At 41.4% G+C, this 21,893-nt stretch overlaps 1 protein-coding gene across 3 annotated transcripts in view; it reads right to left on the reverse strand.

Annotated features, from left to right (window-relative positions):
- Positions 1–21,893, reverse strand: part of LOC307270285 (uncharacterized protein) — a 51,235-nt gene that overhangs the window by 24,041 nt on the left and 5,301 nt on the right. For all 3 annotated transcript variants that reach the window (XM_080054171.1, XM_080054172.1, XM_080054170.1), the window contains exons 3-11: positions 21,039–21,371; positions 20,789–20,896; positions 19,332–19,655; positions 16,357–16,695; positions 11,830–13,606; positions 11,562–11,732; positions 11,274–11,444; positions 6,255–6,416; positions 3,248–3,534 (exon numbers count right to left, since the gene is read on the reverse strand). In XM_080054171.1, the coding sequence (XP_079910297.1) occupies positions 3,248–3,534; positions 6,255–6,416; positions 11,274–11,444; positions 11,562–11,732; positions 11,830–13,606; positions 16,357–16,695; positions 19,332–19,655; positions 20,789–20,896; positions 21,039–21,371 (3,672 nt within the window). The remainder of the gene's footprint in view (positions 1–3,247; positions 3,535–6,254; positions 6,417–11,273; positions 11,445–11,561; positions 11,733–11,829; positions 13,607–16,356; positions 16,696–19,331; positions 19,656–20,788; positions 20,897–21,038; positions 21,372–21,893) is intronic.

The following is a 21,893-nucleotide window of genomic DNA, read 5'->3' on the forward strand; positions in this document are numbered from 1 at the left end:
GGCAAGTCAAGGCAAGTTTATTTATATAGCACAATTCAGACACAAGGCCACTCAAAGTGCTTTACAGGGGCAAGATTAGAATACATAAAACATATTATAAAACATTTAAAAGCGAATAAAAGAAGCAAATAAAATAAAAATTGCAGGTTAAAATGGAAACAAAAAAGTCTTCAGACTCGATTTAAAAGAACTGAGAGTTGCAGCAGACCTCAAGTTCTCTGGGAGTTTGTTCCAGATAGTTGGTGCATAAAAACTAAAAGCTGCTTCTCCTCGTTTAGTCCTAACTCTAGGGACTGTAAGTAAACCTGTCCCAGACGACCTAAGGGCTCTGGACGGTTCATAACGTATCAGCAGATCAGTAATGTATTTTGGCCCTAAACCATTTAGTGCTTTATAAACCAACATCAGTATTTTGAAATCAATTCTTTGAGTGACTGGAAGCCAGTGTAAAGACCTCAGAACTGGGGTAATGTGATCCACTTTTTTGGTCCTAGTGAGGACTCCAGCAGCAGCGTTCTGAATTAGCTGAAGCTGCCAGATAGATTTATTTGGAAGGCCTGCAAATACACTATTACAGTAGTCAAGTCTACTAAAGATAAATGCATGGACAAGTTTTTCTAAATCTTGCTGTGACATAAGCCCTTTAATTCTTGATATGTTTTTTAGGTGGTAGTAGGCTGATTTATTAATTGATTGAATGTGTTTCCTGAAATTCAAGTCGGAGTCTACGACAACACCAAGATTTCTGGCTTGGGGTGTGGTTTCTAACATAACGGATGTAAGCTGTGCGCTGACTTTTAATTGTTCATCTTTGGCACCAAAGACAATTACTTCAGTTTTGTCGTTGTTTAATTGAAGGAAATTTTGGCACATCCAATCATTAATTTGTTCAATGCACTTACTCAGTGCCTGTATTGGACTGTAGTCTCCTGGTGATATGGTTATGTAAATTTGTGTGTCGTCTGCATAATTATGGTAGCATAATTTGTTCTTATTCATAATCTGAGCTAGTGGGAGCATGTAGATGTTAAACAGAAGAAGCCCAAGAATGGAACCTTGGGGGACTCCGCATTCAATATTTGTTCGCTCGGATGTGAAATTTCCTATTGACACATAGTAGTCTCTATCCTTTAAGTAGGATTCAAACCAGCTTAGTACAGTTCCAGAAAGTCCAACCCAGTTTGCTAGTCGATCTAGTAATATGCTGTGGTCAACTGTGTCAAAAGCAGCACTGAGATCCAGTAAAACTAAGACATAACTTTTGCCACTGTCTGTGTTTAAATGGATGTCATTGAGGACCCTAACCAGAGCAGTCTCAGTGCTGTGGTGTTGTCGAAATCCTGACTGGAAAACATCAAAGCAGTTGTTCATTGCTAAGTAGTTATTTAGCTGTTGATAAACAGCTTTTTCCATGATTTTACTTAAAAATGGTAGGTTAGATATGGGCCTATAATTGTTCATGAGCGATGTATCTAGATTGTTCTTTTTTAGGAGTGGCTTGATGACTGCTGTTTTCATGGCCTGTGGGAATACACTTGTCTGAAGGGACATGTTGACAATTTGTAGAATATCTGAGGCCATACAGCTAAAAACAGTTTTAAAGAAGCCTGTGGGCAGAATGTCAAGGCAGCAGGATGAGGAGTTCAGGTGTTGTATAATGTCCTCCAGGTTTTTGTGGTTTATAAGATAAAATTTGTCATTGCATTTGAATTGATTTTAAGAGGGAACACATATGTTTGGGGCGGCAGTGGCGAAGTGGGTAGGGTGTTCGCCTCTGGTGTGCAGGGTCGGAGGTTCGATCCCCCGTCTCCCCGCCACATGTCGAAGTGTCCCTGGGCAAGACACTGAACCCCGAATTGCTCCCGATAGTTAGCTTAGTTAGCTTAGCACCCTAGTGCTAAGCCTACCCTGCGTGGTAGCTGCTGCTATCGGTGTATGAATGTGTGTGTGACTGGGTGAATGTGTACAAAAACAATGTAAAGCGCTTTGGGTCTGTGATAAACGGAGATATAGCGCTATACAAGTCCATTTACCATTGTTGAACTTGGTATTGATGCAGTGACAGCTTGTCTAATTTTGTGAATTTTCTCAGTAAATAAGGAGGCAAATTCATTGCAGGCTCTCGTGGAGAGATGTTCAGACGCTACTGACACAGGAGGCTTTGTTAATCTGTCGACAGTAGCAAACAGGGCACGTGCATTGTAGAGCTGCAACGATTAATCGACGAATCGATTATTAATCGATTATTAAAATAATCGCCAACTATTTTGATAATCGATTAATCGTTTTGAGTAATTTTTATATAAAAAATGTCCAAATTCTCTGATTTCAGCTTCTCAAATGTGAATATTTTTTGGTTTCTTTAATCCTATTATGACAGTAAACTGAAATATCTGTGTGTTTTGGACATAACAATACATTTGAGGACGTCAACATGGGCTTTGGAAAATTGATCAACATTTTTCACCATTTTCTGACATTTTACGGACCAAAACACTAACCGATTAATAATCGATTAATCGAAAAAATAATCGACAGATTAATCAATTATCAAAATAATCGTTAGTTGCAGCCCTAGTATGAAGCCGCTCGGGGTTAGAAGACGTGGGGAAAGTAAACCAGGAGAATGGACTTCCTGGTTAATTCAGTGAATATGTGCGGCTGTGCTTTAGCCGATAAACAAAGTTAGCGCCGTATAGCATTAGTTAACTCACCCTGTTGTGTGCGGGCGGCTAGCGCCTCATATAATGAACCCAAACATGACGAGTGTCCGCGGGACTTTCACGACAAGTACACGAAGCACCGGTGTTGATCTACGCCAGCCACGGTCCCCTGTCACGGTCCCCTGTCACAGCCAGGTAGGGTAATTTTGGCTACTTGCCTTTATGTTGTGCCGCCGTGCACCGATGCTGCTGTAACTGTGTTTGTTATGTAGCTGCCGTGAATATGCAATGCTGTTTTAATGCTAGGCTATTTGTGCTGTTCAGTTTGTCTTTTGGCACAGTTGTTGGCCGTGTTGTTGTTGTTTTTGTGTGGACATGCACGCTGTTGTGTCGGGTCGGTTCTGATCGCAGCCATGGTTGATAAGGGAAATACAATATCGGGAGGGAGACTAGGCACGTTACGCGCGTATAACCATTTTTGACACAAAATGATCAAGCAACATTTTAGCTGCGTTACGCACGTAAATCTTACGCGTGTAAAGTGCCTAGTGTGTTCGCACCTTTAGTGTTGCAATAAGACTTACCTGTAGGCTCTGACATCATGTTTGATAACTTATTAACAAGATCATGTCTATTCATCTTGACCAAAACCATCCTGGTCACTGGAATAGCTTCTCTAACGTAGAACGCCACCATCTGATCCACAGTGTCACACCGGTCTGCATTTTCCAGTCGACTCTTGGGGATTGCTTGGACGTTGGGAAGGTTACCACACAGATACCACTTGAATGCTTTAAATTCCTTGGCATCTAAATCCTCCAAAGTTCCCAAGAGGACCTCTTTTGTTTTTAGCTCTTCTTCCTGCCAAAAACTGAGGGACACAAAAAGAAAATCACTTATGAAAAAACAGACTACTTCCGTCTTAGATTTTAAACTGCAGGTTAGCGGCTGCATTTGTAGGTTTAGACCAGGGGTGTCAAACTCATTTTGGTTTGAGGGCCACATACAGCCTCTCTGATCTCAAGTGGGCCGGACCAGTAAAATAATGGCAAAATAACGTACATATGTCAACTCCAAATCTTTAGCTTTGTTTTTCAGTAATATGCTTTATCACTCAGCCTACATATGTAACCTACATTACCACGGATCACAAGGGATCTCTGTACCCCCCAGGAAATATCTTAGTAAAGGTTGCTGCTTGCCATGGGAATAAAGGTTGCCACTGGCCATGGGAATTGGGCCACCAACATTTTTGGGGGTATTTTTGCTCAAAGATGCCAATACGCACTAATGAAATAAACAACTGTTTATCTGAATACAAAAATACAACAGGCACTGACCTTACAGTTGTGCAATTGTGTTTACTATATGTACAGGGACACATTTTGTGCAAACATGCAGACAGTACAAAATACAATTAAATAAAAGTGCAACTTCTACTGTTTTGATTTATTTTTAAATACAGAGGTTATTGGTTGTTTTGGAATTCGTTTTTCCAAATTTAAAACATAAATATAAAGCAGCATTGAAAATTAGGAAATAAATCTTGTAGGCCTACACTAGCATGCTCCTGCTCGTTTCGCGCGCAGAGCCGCAGACACACCGCGCATACATTAATTGTTCAGCACTAAAAATAAAAATATATTTTTTTTTTTTGGTTTTTACTTTGCCATAAAGCATTGGAGGAAACATTAATAACGGTGAAGCAGGATTGCCATTTACCATTTCCCACGTTGCTAAAATGTGCTTTTTTTTATTTTGGCTGCCCCCCAGCGGCTGGAGTGAGCATTTTGGTTATTTCTTAAAAAATTCATAACTCCTCAGAGGAATGGGCAAAAGACTTACTTTTTTGTTTGACATGCTCATAGATGTGTGCTCTAGAAGTGGGCCGGATTAAATCATCTTGCAGGCCGGGCCGTATGTTTGACACCACTGGTTTAGACTATATAAAAGATGTAGCTACAGTCCTTTTTCTTTCTGTGCTTTACACTCCTGTACAGTAGGTGACGGGAGCATCTTAAAGTTCTTTGCATTCCGCTAATAAAATCATAAAAGAAGAAACACAACTCTTTCCATACTAAAATAATTGTGATATCCTCTTTAAGGTGCGAACACACTAGGCACTTTACACGCGTACAGACGCGTATGAAATCGGCCGTTTTTCCATAGAGAACCATTGGTTTACGCGCGTACATGGCGCGTAAATGAGTCACTTGCGCTAAAGCAACATTTTAGCCGCGTTAGCCGCGTATGACCCGCGTATATATTACGCGCGTATATATTACACAGCTACGCGAGGAGTTCAAAAAATTTAACTTTTGTTGCTCCTACGCGTGACGATTAGCCGCGTTGGCCAATCAGCGTTGGGCTTGACCCGACGTCACATACATTGGCACGGTCAGAGAACAGTGTACTGTACACAGAGGCTGATGAGAGACACCGAGGAGGAAATGTATTGCGGGCGGCCAGTGCTGTATGAAGCCGCTCGGGGTTAGAAGACGTGGGGAAAGTAAACCAGGAGAATGGACTTCCTGGTTAATTCAGTGAATATGTGTAGCTGTGCTTAAGCCGATAAACAAAGTTAGCGCCGTATAGCATTAGTTAACTCACCCTGTTGTGTGCGGGCGGCTAGCGCCTCATATTATGAACCCAAACATGACGACTGTCCGCGGGACTTTCACGACAAGTACACGAAGCACCGGTGTTGATCTACGCCAGCCACGGTCCCCTGTCACAGCCAGGTAGGGTAATTTTGGCTACTTGCCTTTATGTTGTGCCGCTGTGCACCGATGCTGCTGTAACTGTGTTTGTTATGTAGCTGCCGTGAATATGCAATGCTGTTTTAATGCTAGGCTATTTGTGCTGTTCAGTTTGTCTTTTGGCACAGTTGTTGGCCGTGTTGTTGTTGTTTTTGTGCGGACATGCACGCTGTTGTGTCGGGTCGGTTCTGATCGCAGCCATGGTTGATAAGGGAAATACAATATCGGGAGGGAGACTAGGCACGTTACTCGCGTATAACCATTTTTGACACAAAATGATCAAGCAACATTTTAGCTGCGTTACGCACGTAAATCTTACGCGTGTAAAGTGCCTAGTGTGTTCGCACCTTTATACTGTATACAGTCTATGGTTATCCTGTTGAATTAATACGGTCTATTACCGTTTCAGGCAGGCAGGACTGATTCCGTTTGCTGCCTAACTCCCACGTTAATGTTTGTCATATTATTATTAACTAGCGTGTTAGCACTTAGCGGCTAACGTAGCATCTGCTAATAGCTAATAGTAGTATACCCGTTGAATATTCATGTGTGCTGCAGGCCAGTTTAACGTTTATGATCACTATTTAATCCCAAAGGGACCTTAACTGACCACTCACATTTTTTCATAAAGACTAGGGCGTTGGTCTCAAACAATATAAGAAGGCAAAGGGTGGAACACACCCCTTTCTGCAGAATTTTCAAGTTTTGCATATTCCCAAATACAATATACAAACAATAAAATAAAATCAACAGTAAATCAAGAAGGCATTTGTCCTTCATCCTGATGGAAGGACAGCAGCAGTGTGTGAAGTGAAGTGTTGTATATACATACCTGAGAGTCTTCAGTCCCAAGCGGGGATCCTCCAGCAGCTTCACTCCTGAGGCTCCTGGATGGTTGTAGCTCAGGTCCAGCTCTCTCAGATGGGAGGGGTTGGAGCTCAGAGCTGAGGCCAGAGACTCATAACCTTCTGTTGTGACCTGACAGCCTGACAGACTGGAATTAAAAAAACAAGAATTTGTTTTAGTAAGAATTTTATTATTATTTGAAGTCCCCTAAAACTGTGTCCACAGCCCAAACCTTAAGTATGCGCGACAAACCAACTAGCAGGGCTAGTTCAGACCCCCGCTCTCTCAGCAGACAAATTCAGAAATGCCGGCCACTAGGGGGCGCTCCAACCAAGGAAACCGCGTTTGGGGCTATAACTCCCACACCGAACATCCCACAGTCAAAATCTTTATATCCAGAGATTCACTGGAGTCAGCTGCATCTTGGGCAACTCTAGCCAAAATTTAAAACACTGCAAAACTGACTTTTCATTTCTTCTCCCACAATTTTTGCACAATTGACACCAAACATTGCACAGAACATCTACAGATGCAGCTGATAAAAAAATATTTAAAATAATTTTGCTACGACCATTGATGATGAAACGGTAGCACTTTGAATATTTACACATTAGCTACCTTGTACGTAAATGAATCCAAAACTATAAATCGTATCAAGTCCAAACTTCAGACATATGTTTGTGCTGTTCCAAGTAGCATTCCCAAAATGTTTCGGAAAATGTATCCATAAGGGGGCGCCACAAACACAAAAAGTGTATATCTCATCTCGTAATTGGCTGCTTAAAGGTCACATATTATGCTAAATGCACTTTTTAAATGTGTTCTAACATATCCATGGGTCCACGGTGTGCCTAGAGACTGCCAAAATATAAAAAAAAATAACAATCCCTCCTTTTCTCACTCTCCCCCTTTCTGAAACCCCCACCCCTCCCCCCCAATATACTCGAGTCAGAATTCTCGCGGTTTATGACGTCATAAACTGCACAGCCACATCCCCATATTTTCCTTATATGTCCATGCTTCCCCCCACATTAGTAACCAGAAACTTCCACCGTGCAGTGTTCTATGATAACTCCCCTCCCCCCATTTCTTATTGGTCCACGGCCCCGAGATCCTCTGGAAAATTTTCCGAGTGACAGCCATGTTGTTTTCCCCGCTAAGCGACAAGATGCCTGTAGTACAGCAAACCATGCAGTGTTGCATAAACCATCACAGAAGCATTCTGCTCATAATCCACAAATTTATCTTAATCACAGCAGTCTTAATAATGCCGCGTTTATAACGAGACAAGGCTTAGGGAGCTACTTGTGTAGTAATTCCATCGGTGAAATTAAAAGGAATCTCCTCAATGGTTGTTTGCCTGTTATTTACCTAGTGTAGCATGTAGCTTTGGGAGTAGCACCCAACGTTTGCTTCTATTACACTAACTTAGCTTTCCCACTGCAGTTTAATAATGCCTCGTTTTTAACACCACAAAGGGTGGGAAGTTATTCCTGTAGAAACCAAATGTGAGGCTACTGTTTTCACTGGTTTTAATCATGTCAGGTCATGTCAAACTGTTATGTCAAAGTATGGCTTCGCTCCGGGTAAACACTGTGTTCGCAGTCACGCAGTGTCTCTCTAGTATCACGAGAGCACGGCAGAGACGGTGGGAGGGGCTGGCAGAGAGGTGGGAGGGGCCAGCCAGACCGCAGGCTGCAGACACCAATATAGGTCATCCGGAGACCAGAGGAACATCAGGGTATAGAGCAGGGGTCCCCAAACTTTTTTCACTGAGGGCCACATACAGAAAAATCTACGAAGGGCCGGGCCACTTTGCAAAAATAACACATTTATCAGGACGTGTAGCTGCTCTGATGCACATTTCAGAGTGGCCTTCTATTGTGGACAGTCTAAGGCACACCTGTGCACTAATCATGATGTCAGATCAGCATCTTGATGTGGCACACCTGTGAGGTGGGATGGATTATCTCAGCAAAGCAGAAGTGCTCACTATCACACATTTAGACAGATTTGTGAACAATGTTTGAGAGAAATGGTACAATTGTGTATCTGAAATGAATTTTAGATCTTTAAGTCCATCTCATGAGAAATGGGAGCAAAAACAAAAGTGTTGCCTTTTGTTGCGGCTTTAAATATTTGCGCATTAGCTACCTTGTACGTAAATGCTCATAAATCCAAAACTATAAATCGTATCAAGTATTATCATATGTCATATCGACATATGTTTGTGCATAAGTTTCGGAAAATGTCTCCATAAAAGTGTTTTGGCAGGAAATGTTTTATAATGAAAGCGGATGGAACTGAATGCTCAGAGTTAGAGTGGAGGGACTAACTGTTAGAATGAAGGATGTGTGAAAAAAAACACCACTCGCACAAATCTAACTCCACATGGATAATTTTTTTTATAAACGCCATAGAGTCCCATGTTAACTCAGGCTTTACATTCATGGAGAAAAGCAGACAGTACTACGTTTTTATCTTGCCCTTAATTTCAGTTTTTACATTACAGACAACAATCTTCACATTCTTCTGGTTCTAACGGTATTTTAATTTTGTCGGTCAGACACACGGTTTGGGAGTGTGAGGAAGCAGTTTGAGGTGAAGTTTTGATGAAATGTGAATGAAATTGAAATGGGACATGTGACTATCTTAGTGCAGTTGCCTGCCTGGCTTTTTCACACCTGTCTCCACTTGATGCTCATTACCTCCCTGTCAGTCACCTCCTCACCGGTTTGTGACTCAATGAGGATATCATTATAGGATTATATCGTCAAACGTCACATTTCAAGGTCACTGTGAACTTGACTATTGTGAATGCATCATCTCATGAACGCTTCCACGGATTTTCTTCAGACTTTGCACACATGTTGTCACTGACTCAATGATGACCTCATAGGATTTGGAGGTCAAAGGTCAACTTTCAAGGTCACCATTATTGAGACTCCTTAAAGAAGAAGTGATTTTTTTGGGTTAATATAGGTGTTAAATCACTCTATATTGATATAACAATCACTTAAACAGTATGGTCAGTTAATAACACAGGTCAGTTAATAACACAGGTCTCCCAGTCATTCATTATTGCAGTAATTGCCAGATAAAATTTTTAGTATCCCGCTTGTTTTTATCCAATCAGGAGACAGAGCGCTATAAAGAGGCGGGGTCTCTGTGCCCGTGAACGATGACTCGCTGCTCTCCATCGCGGCACTATCTGATGAAGACGGCTGTGTGTTCATGTGGTGGTGACGTAGGGACTGTGAGAAAAATATATTTCCAAATTTATTGATGTTATAGCCCCCTCATTAATTTGCATATACCCATTGTATAATCATTTAAACAATTTATATATTCTTCACATTTGTGATTTAATAAATGTTCTCACTTCATTCTTGGTGCTTTGGAGACGAGGAGGTAGAACAGCAATAAAAACTAACCTGATTTTCCCATAATATAGCAACATTCCTGAGGCCAGAGGATCTGCTAGAACAAAGGCCTTTCTGGCCAAGCAAGTTGTAGACACTATCAAGGCTGGGAAGCTTAACCTAATCAGTAAAGTTCAGCAGAGGACGTCCGGAACGAAGAGGATGGTCCCAGAACACACATGACAACAATAAATTGCCACCCTGTTTAGAGATAATATAATGCCTCTGTTGTCGAGAGAGGGCTCTCTTTTCTTTTTGACTTTTGCTGTGCCTGCATCACCTGTCCTGTGATATCACTTCATTAAACATCCTCTGAGAACATGGAAACTTTTCTCCAGTCATTCTTTATTTTTGCCTTCCATATTTCCGAATAAACAAACACGTATTTTTATTGTTGTTAGGACGAGGGAGGGGACTGCTAACTGCAGTCACTGACAGGAAGTTAGCTAAAAGGACCATATCACTTACTGAACTTTTCCCGATCTGTGTCTTTATTTATACCACTATTGATACTTTTTTATTAATTTGTTGAAAGAGATCTGGTATTATTACTTACATTGCTCATAAGATTATCAGAGCTCAAGATAGGACTTTAAACAGGTCACAATTCCATCTTTAACAACAATTTTATATTGCTGGGAAAAAGTTCTCACCTAAACTGTATTATTCAAGTCATTTTAAGCTAAGTAGCTCTATATCCTGCAGATTTTAACATGGATTTAAAAACTTACTATTTTTAACTGACGGGACTTTCTACACCGTCCAGTTGTGTGCTTACCACAGCTGCTTTGAATGAATGATGAGACAGTGCAAAGCCCGTCTGCACACCATCTGCAGCAGCATTTTATTTTATTTATTTTTTAAACTAAAGACAGTCGAAGGTACAACACTTTTATATAAAGTCTAAGATGCGCACCAGTGATAAGTTATGACGCTGAAGAGATTTGATTTTTAAATGACACGACTCTACTCAAGATTTAACATATTACGACATGGGACCTACTGGACTCGATAACATTATTGATTTTCGGGTTTTCAAAATAGCGGAACCGTGTCGTTAATAGAACTGGGTTTTCGATCCTCATCCCTAGACGCTCTGAGTATGCTCCACAGTCTCCCACCCTGGTCTTTGACCTGCAAGTCGAAATACATTCAATGCTAACAGAAGAATAACAACAAAGTAAGAATTAGAAAGATGTGCATGTACGCAATGTACAGAGCTGTAATGTTATCCATATCACAACTAGACATGGTACCAGTTTGCCACTCGCTAACCGTTAGAGGTGCACTAACTAGTCAACATCTAGCTAAACATTAGCCGTGCGCTAACAAGTTAGGTCAACAGGAAATGAGTCCAATACTAACAAGCTGAAAGAGGCTAAAGGGGGCATATAACCACATATTATAGCTGAGCTGGACAATCGGTCAAAAAACGATTTCCCTTGCTTGTATATTGGGACAAGGACAATAGTCCAACTAAATATCCTTATCAAGCTATAACCGTAGCTTGACTAACCTTTGCATAAAAATGTACTGTCTGTCTTATTCTGACTGTTGGACATTATAATAAGCTGAAGCCTGACCTGAGTGTTTCCAGTTTACAGTGTGGACTCTTCATTGCAGCAGACAGATGCTTCACTCCTGAATCCTGCAGGTCGTTGTTACTCAGGTCCAGCTCTCTCAGACTAGAGGAGGAGCTGAGAACTGAGGACAGAGCTTCACAGCTTCTCTCTGAGAGGTTACAGCCACTCAGTCTGGAGAGACAACAGTAAGAAAAAAGTAAATATGTTTTTTGAGTTTTCAGCCTTAAAAGAAAAAAAAATAACAATCTTATTCCGATTGTTGGGCACAATAGCAAACTGAATCTTGACCTGAGTGTTTCCAGTTTCCAGTGTGGACTCTGCAGTGCAGCAGACAGATGCTTCACTCCTGAATCCTGCAGGTCGTTATTACTCAGGTCCAGCTCTCTCAGACTACAGGAGGAGCTGAGAACTGAGGCCAGAGCTTCACAGGTTCTCTCTGAGAGGTTACAGCCACTCAGCCTGGAGAGAGAACAGTAAGGGAAAAGAGTTAAAATGTTTTTGTTTGTTTTTTTCTGTTAAGATAGCGATAATTTATTGGTGTATGAATCTTACATACAGAGCTTTGTTGGAAGCTTTGACCACTGATAGCAGCCTCAGAAGAGCCTCCTCTGAAGCAGAGTATTTCTTCAGGTCAAACACGTCCAGATCTTTTTCTGATGACAGTAAGATGAAAGCCAGAGCTGACCACTCAGCAGGAGACAGTTTATCTGCAGTGAGACGTCCTGATCTCAGGGACTGTTGGATCTCCTCCTCTAGAGAACGATCATTCAGTTCATTCAGACAGTGGAACAGATTGATGCTTTTCTCTGCAGAGGGAGTCTCACTGATCTTCTTCTTGATGAACTCAACTGTTTCCTGATTGGTCTGTGAGCTACTTCCTGTCTGTCTCAGCAGGCCTCGTAGGAGCTTCTGATTGGTCGGCAGTGAAAGACCTAGGAGGAAGCGGAGGAACAAGTCCAGGTGTCCATTTGGACTCTGTAAGGCCTTGTCCACAGCACTCTGGTAGAAATGTGTCTCTGCAGATTCATGGGAGATTTCTTTTTTTTTTGAGAGCAGATTGACTCCAGAGTTGATGAATGTCAGATGGACATGAAGAGCAGCCAGAAACTCCTGAACGCTCAGATGGACGAAGCAGAACACCTTGTCCTGGTACAGTCCTCTCTCCTCTTTAAAGATCTGTGTGAACACTCCTGAGTACCATGAGGCTGCTGTGATATCGATGCCACACTCTGTCAGGTCTGATTCATAGAAGATCAGGTTTCCCTTCTGCAGCTGCTCAAAAGCCAGTTTTCCCAGAGACTCAATCATCTTCCTGCTCTCTGGGCTCCAGTGTGGATCTGTCTCAGCTCCTCCATCATACTTGATGTTCTTTAGTTTGGCCAGAGCTAAAAGGAAGTGGATGTACATCTCAGTCTGGGTATTTGGCAGCTCTCCTCCCTCTCCAGTCTTCAACACATCCTCCAGAACTGTAGCAGTGATCCAGCAGAAGACTGGGATGTGGCACATGATGTGGAGGCTTCGGGATTTCTTGATGTTGGAGATGATTGTGGCCTGCTCTTGGTCTCTGAATCTCTTCCTGAAGTACTCCTCCTTCTGTGGGTCAGTGAACCCTCTGACCTCTGTCACCATGCCAACACAGTCAGGAGGGATCTGATTGGCTGCTGCAGGTCGTGTGGTTATCCAGAGGCGAGCAGAGGGAAGCAGTTTCCCTCTGATGAGGTTTGTCAGCAGCACATCCACTGAGGTGGACTCTGTAACATCAGTCAGGATCTCATTGTTGTGGAAGTCCAGAGGAAGTCGACATTCATCCAGACCGTCAAAGATGAACACAACCTGGAACTCTTCAAAGTTGCAGATTCCTGCTGCTTTGGTTTCAGTGAAGAAGTGATGAACAAGTTCCACCAAGCTGAACTTTTTCTCTTTCAGCAGATTCAGCTCTCTGAAAGTGAATGGAAATGTAAACTGTATGTCCTGGTTGGTTTTGTCTTCAGCCCAGTCCAGAGTGAACTTCTGGGTTAAGACTGTTTTCCCAATGCCAGCCACTCCCTTTGTCATCACTGTTCTGCGTGGTTCATCTCTTCCAGAGGCTTTAAAGATGTCTTCTTGTCTGATGGTTGTTTCTGGTCTGTGTGGTTTCCTGGATGCTGTTTCAATCTGTCTGACCTCATGTTCATCATTGACCTCTCCAGTCCCTCCCTCTGTGATGTAGAGCTCTGTGTAGATCTGATTCAGAAGGGTTGGGTCTCCTGTTTTAGAAATCCCCTCAAACACATACTGGAACTTCTTCTTCAGTTTAGACTTTAGTTCATGCTGACAATCTCCAAGATGGTTTCCTGAATGAACCCAATAGAAGTCAATGAGTGATTCAAGATATTAGCGAGTTCAAGGCTTTATTTACATAATTATCATATTAACTCAGAATGGAAAGGCTAACCCTAATCTGGCGGTGCAGAGACGGGAGCTTATAATACGACCATGAGCAGGAGGGGCACCTTTTAAATCAGGATGTGGCGATGGCCACAGATCCACAGGCAATGGCTGGATGACAATTCAATTCAAAGAACTTTATTTTTCCCGTGAGGGAACTTCATTCACAACATCGGCCATCGGCCTAACCCTATGCCCTACCTCACAACTTCTATAAACCTACATACTAGGGATTGCCTACGGATGCTTGACCATCATTACATTGCATATTGGCTATCTGGTGGTTTAAAACCAAAGAACTGCTTCCCGATTGGGTAATGGCTCTGAACCGGCCTCAATTTTGCTCTGCTTGAAAACAAAGGCAAGGCAAGGCAAGGCAAGGCAAGTTTATTTATATAGCACAATTCAGACACAAGGCCACTCAAAGTGCTTTACAGGGGCAAGATTAGAATACATAAAACATATTATAAAACATTTAAAAGCGAATAAAAGAAGCAAATAAAATAAAAATTGCAGGTTAAAATGGAAACAAAAAAGTCTTCAGACTCGATTTAAAAGAACTGAGAGTTGCAGCAGACCTCAAGTTCTCTGGGAGTTTGTTCCAGATTTTTGGTGCATAAAAACTAAAAGCTGCTTCTCCTCGTTTAGTCCTAACTCTAGGGACTGTAAGTAAACCTGTCCCAGACGACCTAAGGGCTCTGGACGGTTCATAACGTATCAGCAGATCAGTAATGTATTTTGGCCCTGAACCATTTAGTGCTTTATAAACCAACATCAGTATTTTGAAAGCAATTCTTTGAGTGACTGGAAGCCAGTGTAAAGACCTCAGAACTGGGGTAATGTGATCCACTTCTTTGGTCCTAGTGAGGACTCGAGCAGCAGCGTTCTGAATTAGCTGAAGCTGCCTGATAGATTTTTTTGGAAGGCCTGCAAGGACACTGTTACAGTAGTCAAGTCTACTAAAGATAAATGCATGGACAAGTTTTTCTAAATCTTGCTGTGACATAAGCCCTTTAATTCTTGATATGTTTTTTAGGTGGTAGTAGGCTGATTTATTCATTGATTTAATGTGTTTCCTGAAATTCAAGTCGGAGTCTACGACAACACCAAGATTTCTGGCTTGGGGTGTGGTTTCTAACATAACGGATGTAAGCTGTGCGCTGACTTTTAATTGTTCATCTTCGGCACCAAAGACAATTACTTCAGTTTTGTCGTTGTTTAATTGAAGGAAATTTTGGCACATCCAATCATTAATTTGTTCAATGCACTTACTCAGTGCCTGTATCGGACTGTAGTCTCCTGGTGATATGGTTATGTAAATTTGTGTGTCGTCTGCATAATTATGGTAGCATAATTTGTTCTTATTCATAATCTGAGCTAGTGGGAGCATGTAGATGTTAAACAGAAGAAGCCCAAGAATGGAACCTTGGGGGACTCCGCATTCAATATTTGTTCGCTCGGATGTGAAATTTCCTATTGACACATAGTAGTCTCTATCCTTTAAGTAGGATTCAAACCAGCTTAGTACAGTTCCAAAAAGTCCAACCCAGTTTGCTAGTCGATCTAGTAATATGCTGTGGTCAACTGTGTCAAAAGCGGCACTGAGATCCAGTAAAACTAAGACATAACTTTTGCCACTGTCTGTGTTTAAATGGATGTCATTGAGGACCCTAACCAGAGCAGTCTCAGTACTGTGGTGTTGTCGAAATCCTGACTGGAAAACATCAAAGCAGTTGTTCATTGCTAAGTAGTTATTTAGCTGTTGATAAACAGCTTTTTCAATGATTTTACTTAAAAATGGTAGGTTAGATATGGGCCTATAATTGTTCATGAGCGATGTATCTAGATTGTTCTTTTTTAGGAGTGGCTTGATGACTGCTGTTTTCATGGCCTGTGGGAATACACCTGTCTGAAGGGACATGTTGACAATTTGTAGAATATCTGAGGCCATACAGCTAAGAACAGTTTTAAAGAAGCCTGTGGGCAGAATGTCAAGGCAACAGGATGAGGAGTTCAGGTGTTGTATAATGTCCTCCAGGTTTTTGTGGTTTATAAGATAAAATTCTGTCATTGCATTTGAATTGATTTTAAGAGGGAACACATATGTTGAACTTGGTATTGATGCAGTGACAGCTTGTCTAATTTTGTGAATTTTCTCAGTAAAGAAGGAGGCAAATTCATTGCAGGCTCTCGTGGAGAGATGTTCAGACGCTACTGACACAGGAGGCTTTGTTAATCTGTCGACAGTAGCAAACAGGGCACGTGCATTGTTGTTGTAGGAAAAGGAAAAGAGTCGGCTTTCTGCCCGCTGTGTGCGCGTGTATATATGTGATGTCGTTGCACAGAAACCAGTCTATAAGATTAAACATCCCCTACTAGCTTTAATACCATGAGTCAGTTATAGTTATTGAATGGGTTAATCAGACTTTAAGATGATAAGCTATAACATTTCTTTTCTTTTTTCACCTCAAGGCACCACTGTACATTTTATTTGAATGAAGTCTTTCTTTTCTTGATAACTGTAAATGGAGGATACACCCTCTATTTCCTCTTATTGCATTTAATGCAATATTATACACATTCTTAAAGTGTATAATCCTAACACAGTGATGCTGATGGGAGCTACTCACTTCTTAACTGCATCTACAATACTGACCTTTAATGCGTAACCGTACTTCTTTCAGTGCCACGACCTTTCCATCCTTGCTGACGGTGCAGATGTATGTCCCACTGTCACTGTAGCCAGGTTCAGTGATAGTCACACTGAGGTCTTTGGATCGCAGTGGGTCATGATTCATCTTTGTGCGTCCACGGTAATAATGATGTTGTTTTTGAGGCTGGTCCTCACTGTTTTCATAAACATGGACCATCATGGCATTGGGTTTAGAGCGCCTCCACTCCATTTTTGCATCTGCAGGCAGCTTAGCTTCAGTAAAGAACGGCAGTGTGAAAGTGTTCTTCCCCTCCTCGACCTCCACTACCTCCTCTATGACATCTAAGAACAATAAACCACAAAATCAGCTGAGCTACATTACTGTAGCAGTGATACCAGTGTTTCCCCCACGTTCACACGCGCCGCTGCTATATTTTCTCCGCCGCTGCTATTAAAATCCTTCTCCTCCTCATTATTCTACTTTTTTTTTTTTTTTTTAGAAACGGGGCAATGCCTAACTTAAACGCTGTCCATGCGTCGGAGGTGAATATAACTTACTCGGCTGAAAACAGGAACTAACGGAGGGGAGCGGCTCATTGTACAGTCCCTTTAGCCGCGCTGTCAGTTTTCCGTCAGGGCTCTGTGTATCCGGGCTCGAGACATACAAACAGATCGCGGAACAGTCACTAACGAAACAGTTAGTGGCTGAGCGAAGAATGTGGACTACTGTAGGCTACTGATGCAAATTCCATTTCATTACTTGTGCGACAGTTTAGTACAATATGTATTCATTTATATTTGGCTGCTCCACCAGTCCAGGCAGGTCTGGATAGTTAACTTTCAGTTTCGTTTTTCATCTCAGTATCGGACAGCTGTTCGCTCAACTGATGGGCTCGAGCTTCACGGAGGAGACAGCACAAGTCAGTCTAAAGTCAGCGATGATCACTCTCACAAATCAAAAAGCTAAATTATAAAATAAAGCTATCTCTTCCTCCCTCTATCTGTCTGCATATATTTCTCTCTCCACTGCACACTTAGTCACTACCACTAGTTTAAAGGAAGCAGAAGGAGGACTATACCCTCATTTTGCACTTTATTATTTTTAAATATTTGAAGGTTGCAGGCAAGTAAAATACCACCAGTCACTACATTCTCAATGATAGAAATGAATAATTACTAGGGCTGTCAAACGATTACAATTTTTAATCAGATTAATCACAGGATTCTGTGGATTAATCACGATTAATTTTACCATTCGAAATATGCTTGAAAAATTCAAATTTTCTCTATATATTGTTGTATGAACGGAAAGATAAAGGACAGGAGGTGGATATGTACATTTAAAATTAGTATTGTTATTAATTAAAAATCCAAATGATGGTTTTAATACTGAAAATAAATTTAAATCAAACTAAAATATATACCCACCATAATTCAATTGGTCTGTCTCTTTACTATGTCTTTGGGCAAATATAGGCTATATAATGGCATTTATTTTGTGAATCTATAGGTTGTGCATTCTTGAATACAACTTGATTACAGTCCGCGGTGTGTGTGTGTGTGTGTACGTACGTTTGTACGCGCGAACACGTCCTAGGGGACTGTTCATTTGTACCAGGAAGCCGACGTTATGTTGTCTACTCACACACACCTCTGAAAACTGCAGACGTTTGTGTCCTCGCGCGCTCTGAACAGAGCGGACAATGTTTCTCCTCCTGTTGCTCCCGACATCAACTGTCACCCGCGGCAGTTGATTTTATAAACTATCAATGCCCCCGACACAGACGTGACCGTTAGCAGTTTAAAACACGGCATGGGCTAGCGTGCTGTTATGTTTGGCTGCGCGCAGCTACTGATCCTGGGTCAGCCACAACTTAGAGTGACTGTAGTACAGAGCCGGTGGGATGCACGGGGAGGATCATTCTGCACATTCGTTAATTTCGATTAAAAAAATTAACGCGTTAATTCCAGAAATTAATCACTCTGCGTTAACGCGATAATTTTGACAGCCCTAATAATTACATTTTTTTTTTTACAATTTAAAATCAAATTTTTGAACAATAAAGGAGAATAAATATTTGAAAGCAATACAGAATGCATGATATTACTGCATTGTATTGTATTCTATTTTTGTCATCAGGAACCTAAATGTTGTCAATTAGCCTACTTTACATACATTTGGTGCATACAAATTCACCAGAATGCAGGAAATGAAGTGTTGAATGCTCAAAAATTTCGGGGGGGGCGGGGCACCCCCAGACCCCCAAATTATAATGTGTCCCAAACCAAGGTTTAATCACAACCTACACCCTTGAAATTCATGAATAGTTTTGTTTTATTTGTATCTATAGGCCTTTGTATAAGGATACTTTGTAATTTTAACCACATTATTTTAAATTAAAGTCTTAGGTCCTGCTTATCAATTGCTCATAATAACCAGTAGGCCTACTTCTGTGTTGGACATTACTGAACCTCTTCCCATTTATAGCACCCAATGTCCCTGTCTAGTTCCATGTCCCCAAAAAATCAAATAAAGGAAAACCCCCCCTGATTTACCGAGTCGTCTAGAGGGGTCGGGTGTTTGTCACCTTTTTCACCTCTTATGAGTTTGCAGGCCTGGTTTAAGCATTAGGCAAAAACTGTAAATAAATTGTGCAAATCTTTTTCTGCGTTGTGGCATTTTGTGTTTAAATATTAATTTCTATACAAAACTGTCAAAATCTGTAAATAAAGACACAAAAGGCAAAATTACAACACCAATAATCCCATCTATCTAAATAGTATTAAGTGCATATTCTCCACTCAAAGTGCACTAGATCCATGCATTATAATGTAAAGGGACATGCCCCCGGACCCCCCTAGGAGGTTCGGGGACCACGCCACCGCTGCTGAAAAAAATCCTGGGGGAAACACTGGATACTGAGTGTAGCAGCAGCAGTGGCCTTCACTGATATGTGTACAGTAACAATTATACTGACCTTTGACCTGGAGCCGTACTACTTTCTGTGCCAAGATGTTTTTGTCCCTTTGGACGGTGCAGATGTAGTTTCCACTGTCGCTTTGGCAGGGGTCACGCAGGGTCAGACTGAGGTCTCCATATTTCAGTGGCTCTTCCCTCATATATGTGCGGCCGTCGTAAATCACGTCCTGTTTGAGAAGAGGCTCGCTGACATCGGGATAAACATGGATCGGTTCAGGGTCACACCGGCTCCACTGAACTGTGGCGTCCTCAGGCAGCTTCACTTTGGGTTTGTAAGGAAGCTTGACAGAGTCCTCCCAATGTGTCTCCTTCAGCTGTGTGACTAACAAAACAACACACCATGACATCATAACATCATGCACGGTATCTCGGAACTGATTATGGCAAAAATAAGTCACAATTATTTAAATTGATATTATAATCATGATTATTGAAGATGATTATTAATTGATTTGAGCAAATCATGCATTTATTTAACTTTTAACACTGGTGTTCACATTATTCAACTGAAAAGCAAGTTAATACAAACATGATAATGAATAAAAACATATTACGTTGCCGGTAGTAAACTGTTATTATGTGTGTGGGAAAATGATTCCGCTTCTGGGATAATTACATTAAAAGATGCGGATTTTTATTATGTTTGCAGGAAATTACATTTGTGGGAAGTAATTACGTTTGCGGGTCTAACACGCGTATGTTGCAGCTTTCCTTCCTGCCTATGGCAGCAGCAGCTGTTGTTGTGCACTTTGAGGCGTGTCGGCGTCGCAACGTAATTTTACCGGGACTTCAGCTCAGAATGTTTTGAGTGAAGCTACGGATATTTGGGACGTAATTTCCCCACTTTCCAATTTGTTTATTATTTTTAAACGCAAGCCGTCATCGGCACGGAGCAGAAGCACACAGACAGCCTGCCTCTGTGAATGCGTGGGGGTGTGTGTGTGTGCCTTACCTCCCGTTGCTGAATCTTCAACAGTTGGCAGTCTGCCTCGTTTTCAGGCTCCCTAGCATTGGGTTTAGTTCCAAAATATTGCGAAATAGGCGTGTTTGCTTTCAACTTTGAAGCCAACTCCTCCACCATGATCTTGTAAACTCTCCTCTCTCCTCTCTTTACGGTAGACTCCAATGCTGTGATTTATTATATCTAAGAATTTATAGTAGTTTTATAATTTTTTATTAAGCGTAATGAACGGGCACTGTCACGAAAAATTTAACGAATTGGCTTTGATGTCTAATAAAAAAACTGTAATAGGCATATGTGCCTAGGCTACTCAGTGTTGCCGGTGGGCAAGTGATGTAATCGGGTAACACCGGTAACAACGACTTCCGCGACAACCCTAATAACCATCGCTCATCCTAATTGGTTGTTAGGTTCAGTAAAATCATCTAACGAGAACAGATCCTGGTTCTGTTGGACTGGCTTCTTAAAAGGGAACACATACACAAACAACATACCTGGGATGGTGTTGTACCAAAGATATACTGCAGCACCCACAGCACCCAGAAGAATCAGAACCAAGAAAAACAGGAGAACACTGCCCTCAGCTGGGAAAGAGTACGGCTCTGTGGGCAAAAACAACAACCTGAGATTTACATGATCCTAAAATCTTTTTACAGATTCATGACACATTTTCATGGGTGTATTATTAGAACAGGATATCATGTTCCTGTTCTATTCAAACCTGTTTTAGTGTTTGTTCCTCACCTTTGACCAGCAGCTGTACTTCTATCCGTTCATATTCTCTCCCGCCCTTGTAGATGATGCAGGTGTAGTTGCCGCTGTCAGAGAGGCGGGGTTTGTTCAGGGTGAGGCTGAAGTTTCCAGCGAATTGAAAGTCAACTGACATGGACGTTCTGCTGCTGTAAAGCTGGTTTTGAACGTAAACCTCTTCAGCCCGAAACTGGTGGATAGTCGTAGGATTGAGATCGAAGCGACTCCACAACACTCTGATTCTCCTAGGTAACCCCGGTACAATGCAGGGCAGCAGGGCAGACTCCGCCCCTTCATACACCTCAATACCTGAGGCATGCTGGGAAACTGAGGACACACAGACGAATGAGAGGAATCTTATTTATCCCCACCTGACAAATTTGTTTTCACAATTTAAAATAAACGATTCTAACATTTATGACATGGAAACGATGAAATTCACATACATGCAGACAGGGCTGTAAACTAACTTTTTGGCTCACCTGCCAAGGGGACCGGTAGATGAAAGAATCTACCGGCCAAGTACATTTTTTACCGGCCAAATAATAAATTGCCTCTTTTTGTTGCATATATACATCTGTTTCAGTACTTTTCATTGAGATAACAGTATTATATAGCAGTACATGCTTAGAAAAGAGGCCAAAGTAATATTTAGAAATACATTTTAATATTATATTAATTTAGTTTCATTCATTTCATTTCAAACATTGCACATTTAAAACTTTAACAGTGCAAAACTGTGACAAAGGAAACACTCATTTAGGGCTGCAACTAACGATTATTTTAATAATCGATTAATCGGTCGATTATTTTTTCGATTAATCGATGAATCGGATTAAAAAAACAGTG

This window comes from Ammodytes marinus, assembly GCF_949987685.1.
Source record: "Ammodytes marinus genome assembly, contig: scaffold_35, whole genome shotgun sequence".
Lineage (NCBI taxonomy): Eukaryota > Metazoa > Chordata > Actinopteri > Uranoscopiformes > Ammodytidae > Ammodytes > Ammodytes marinus.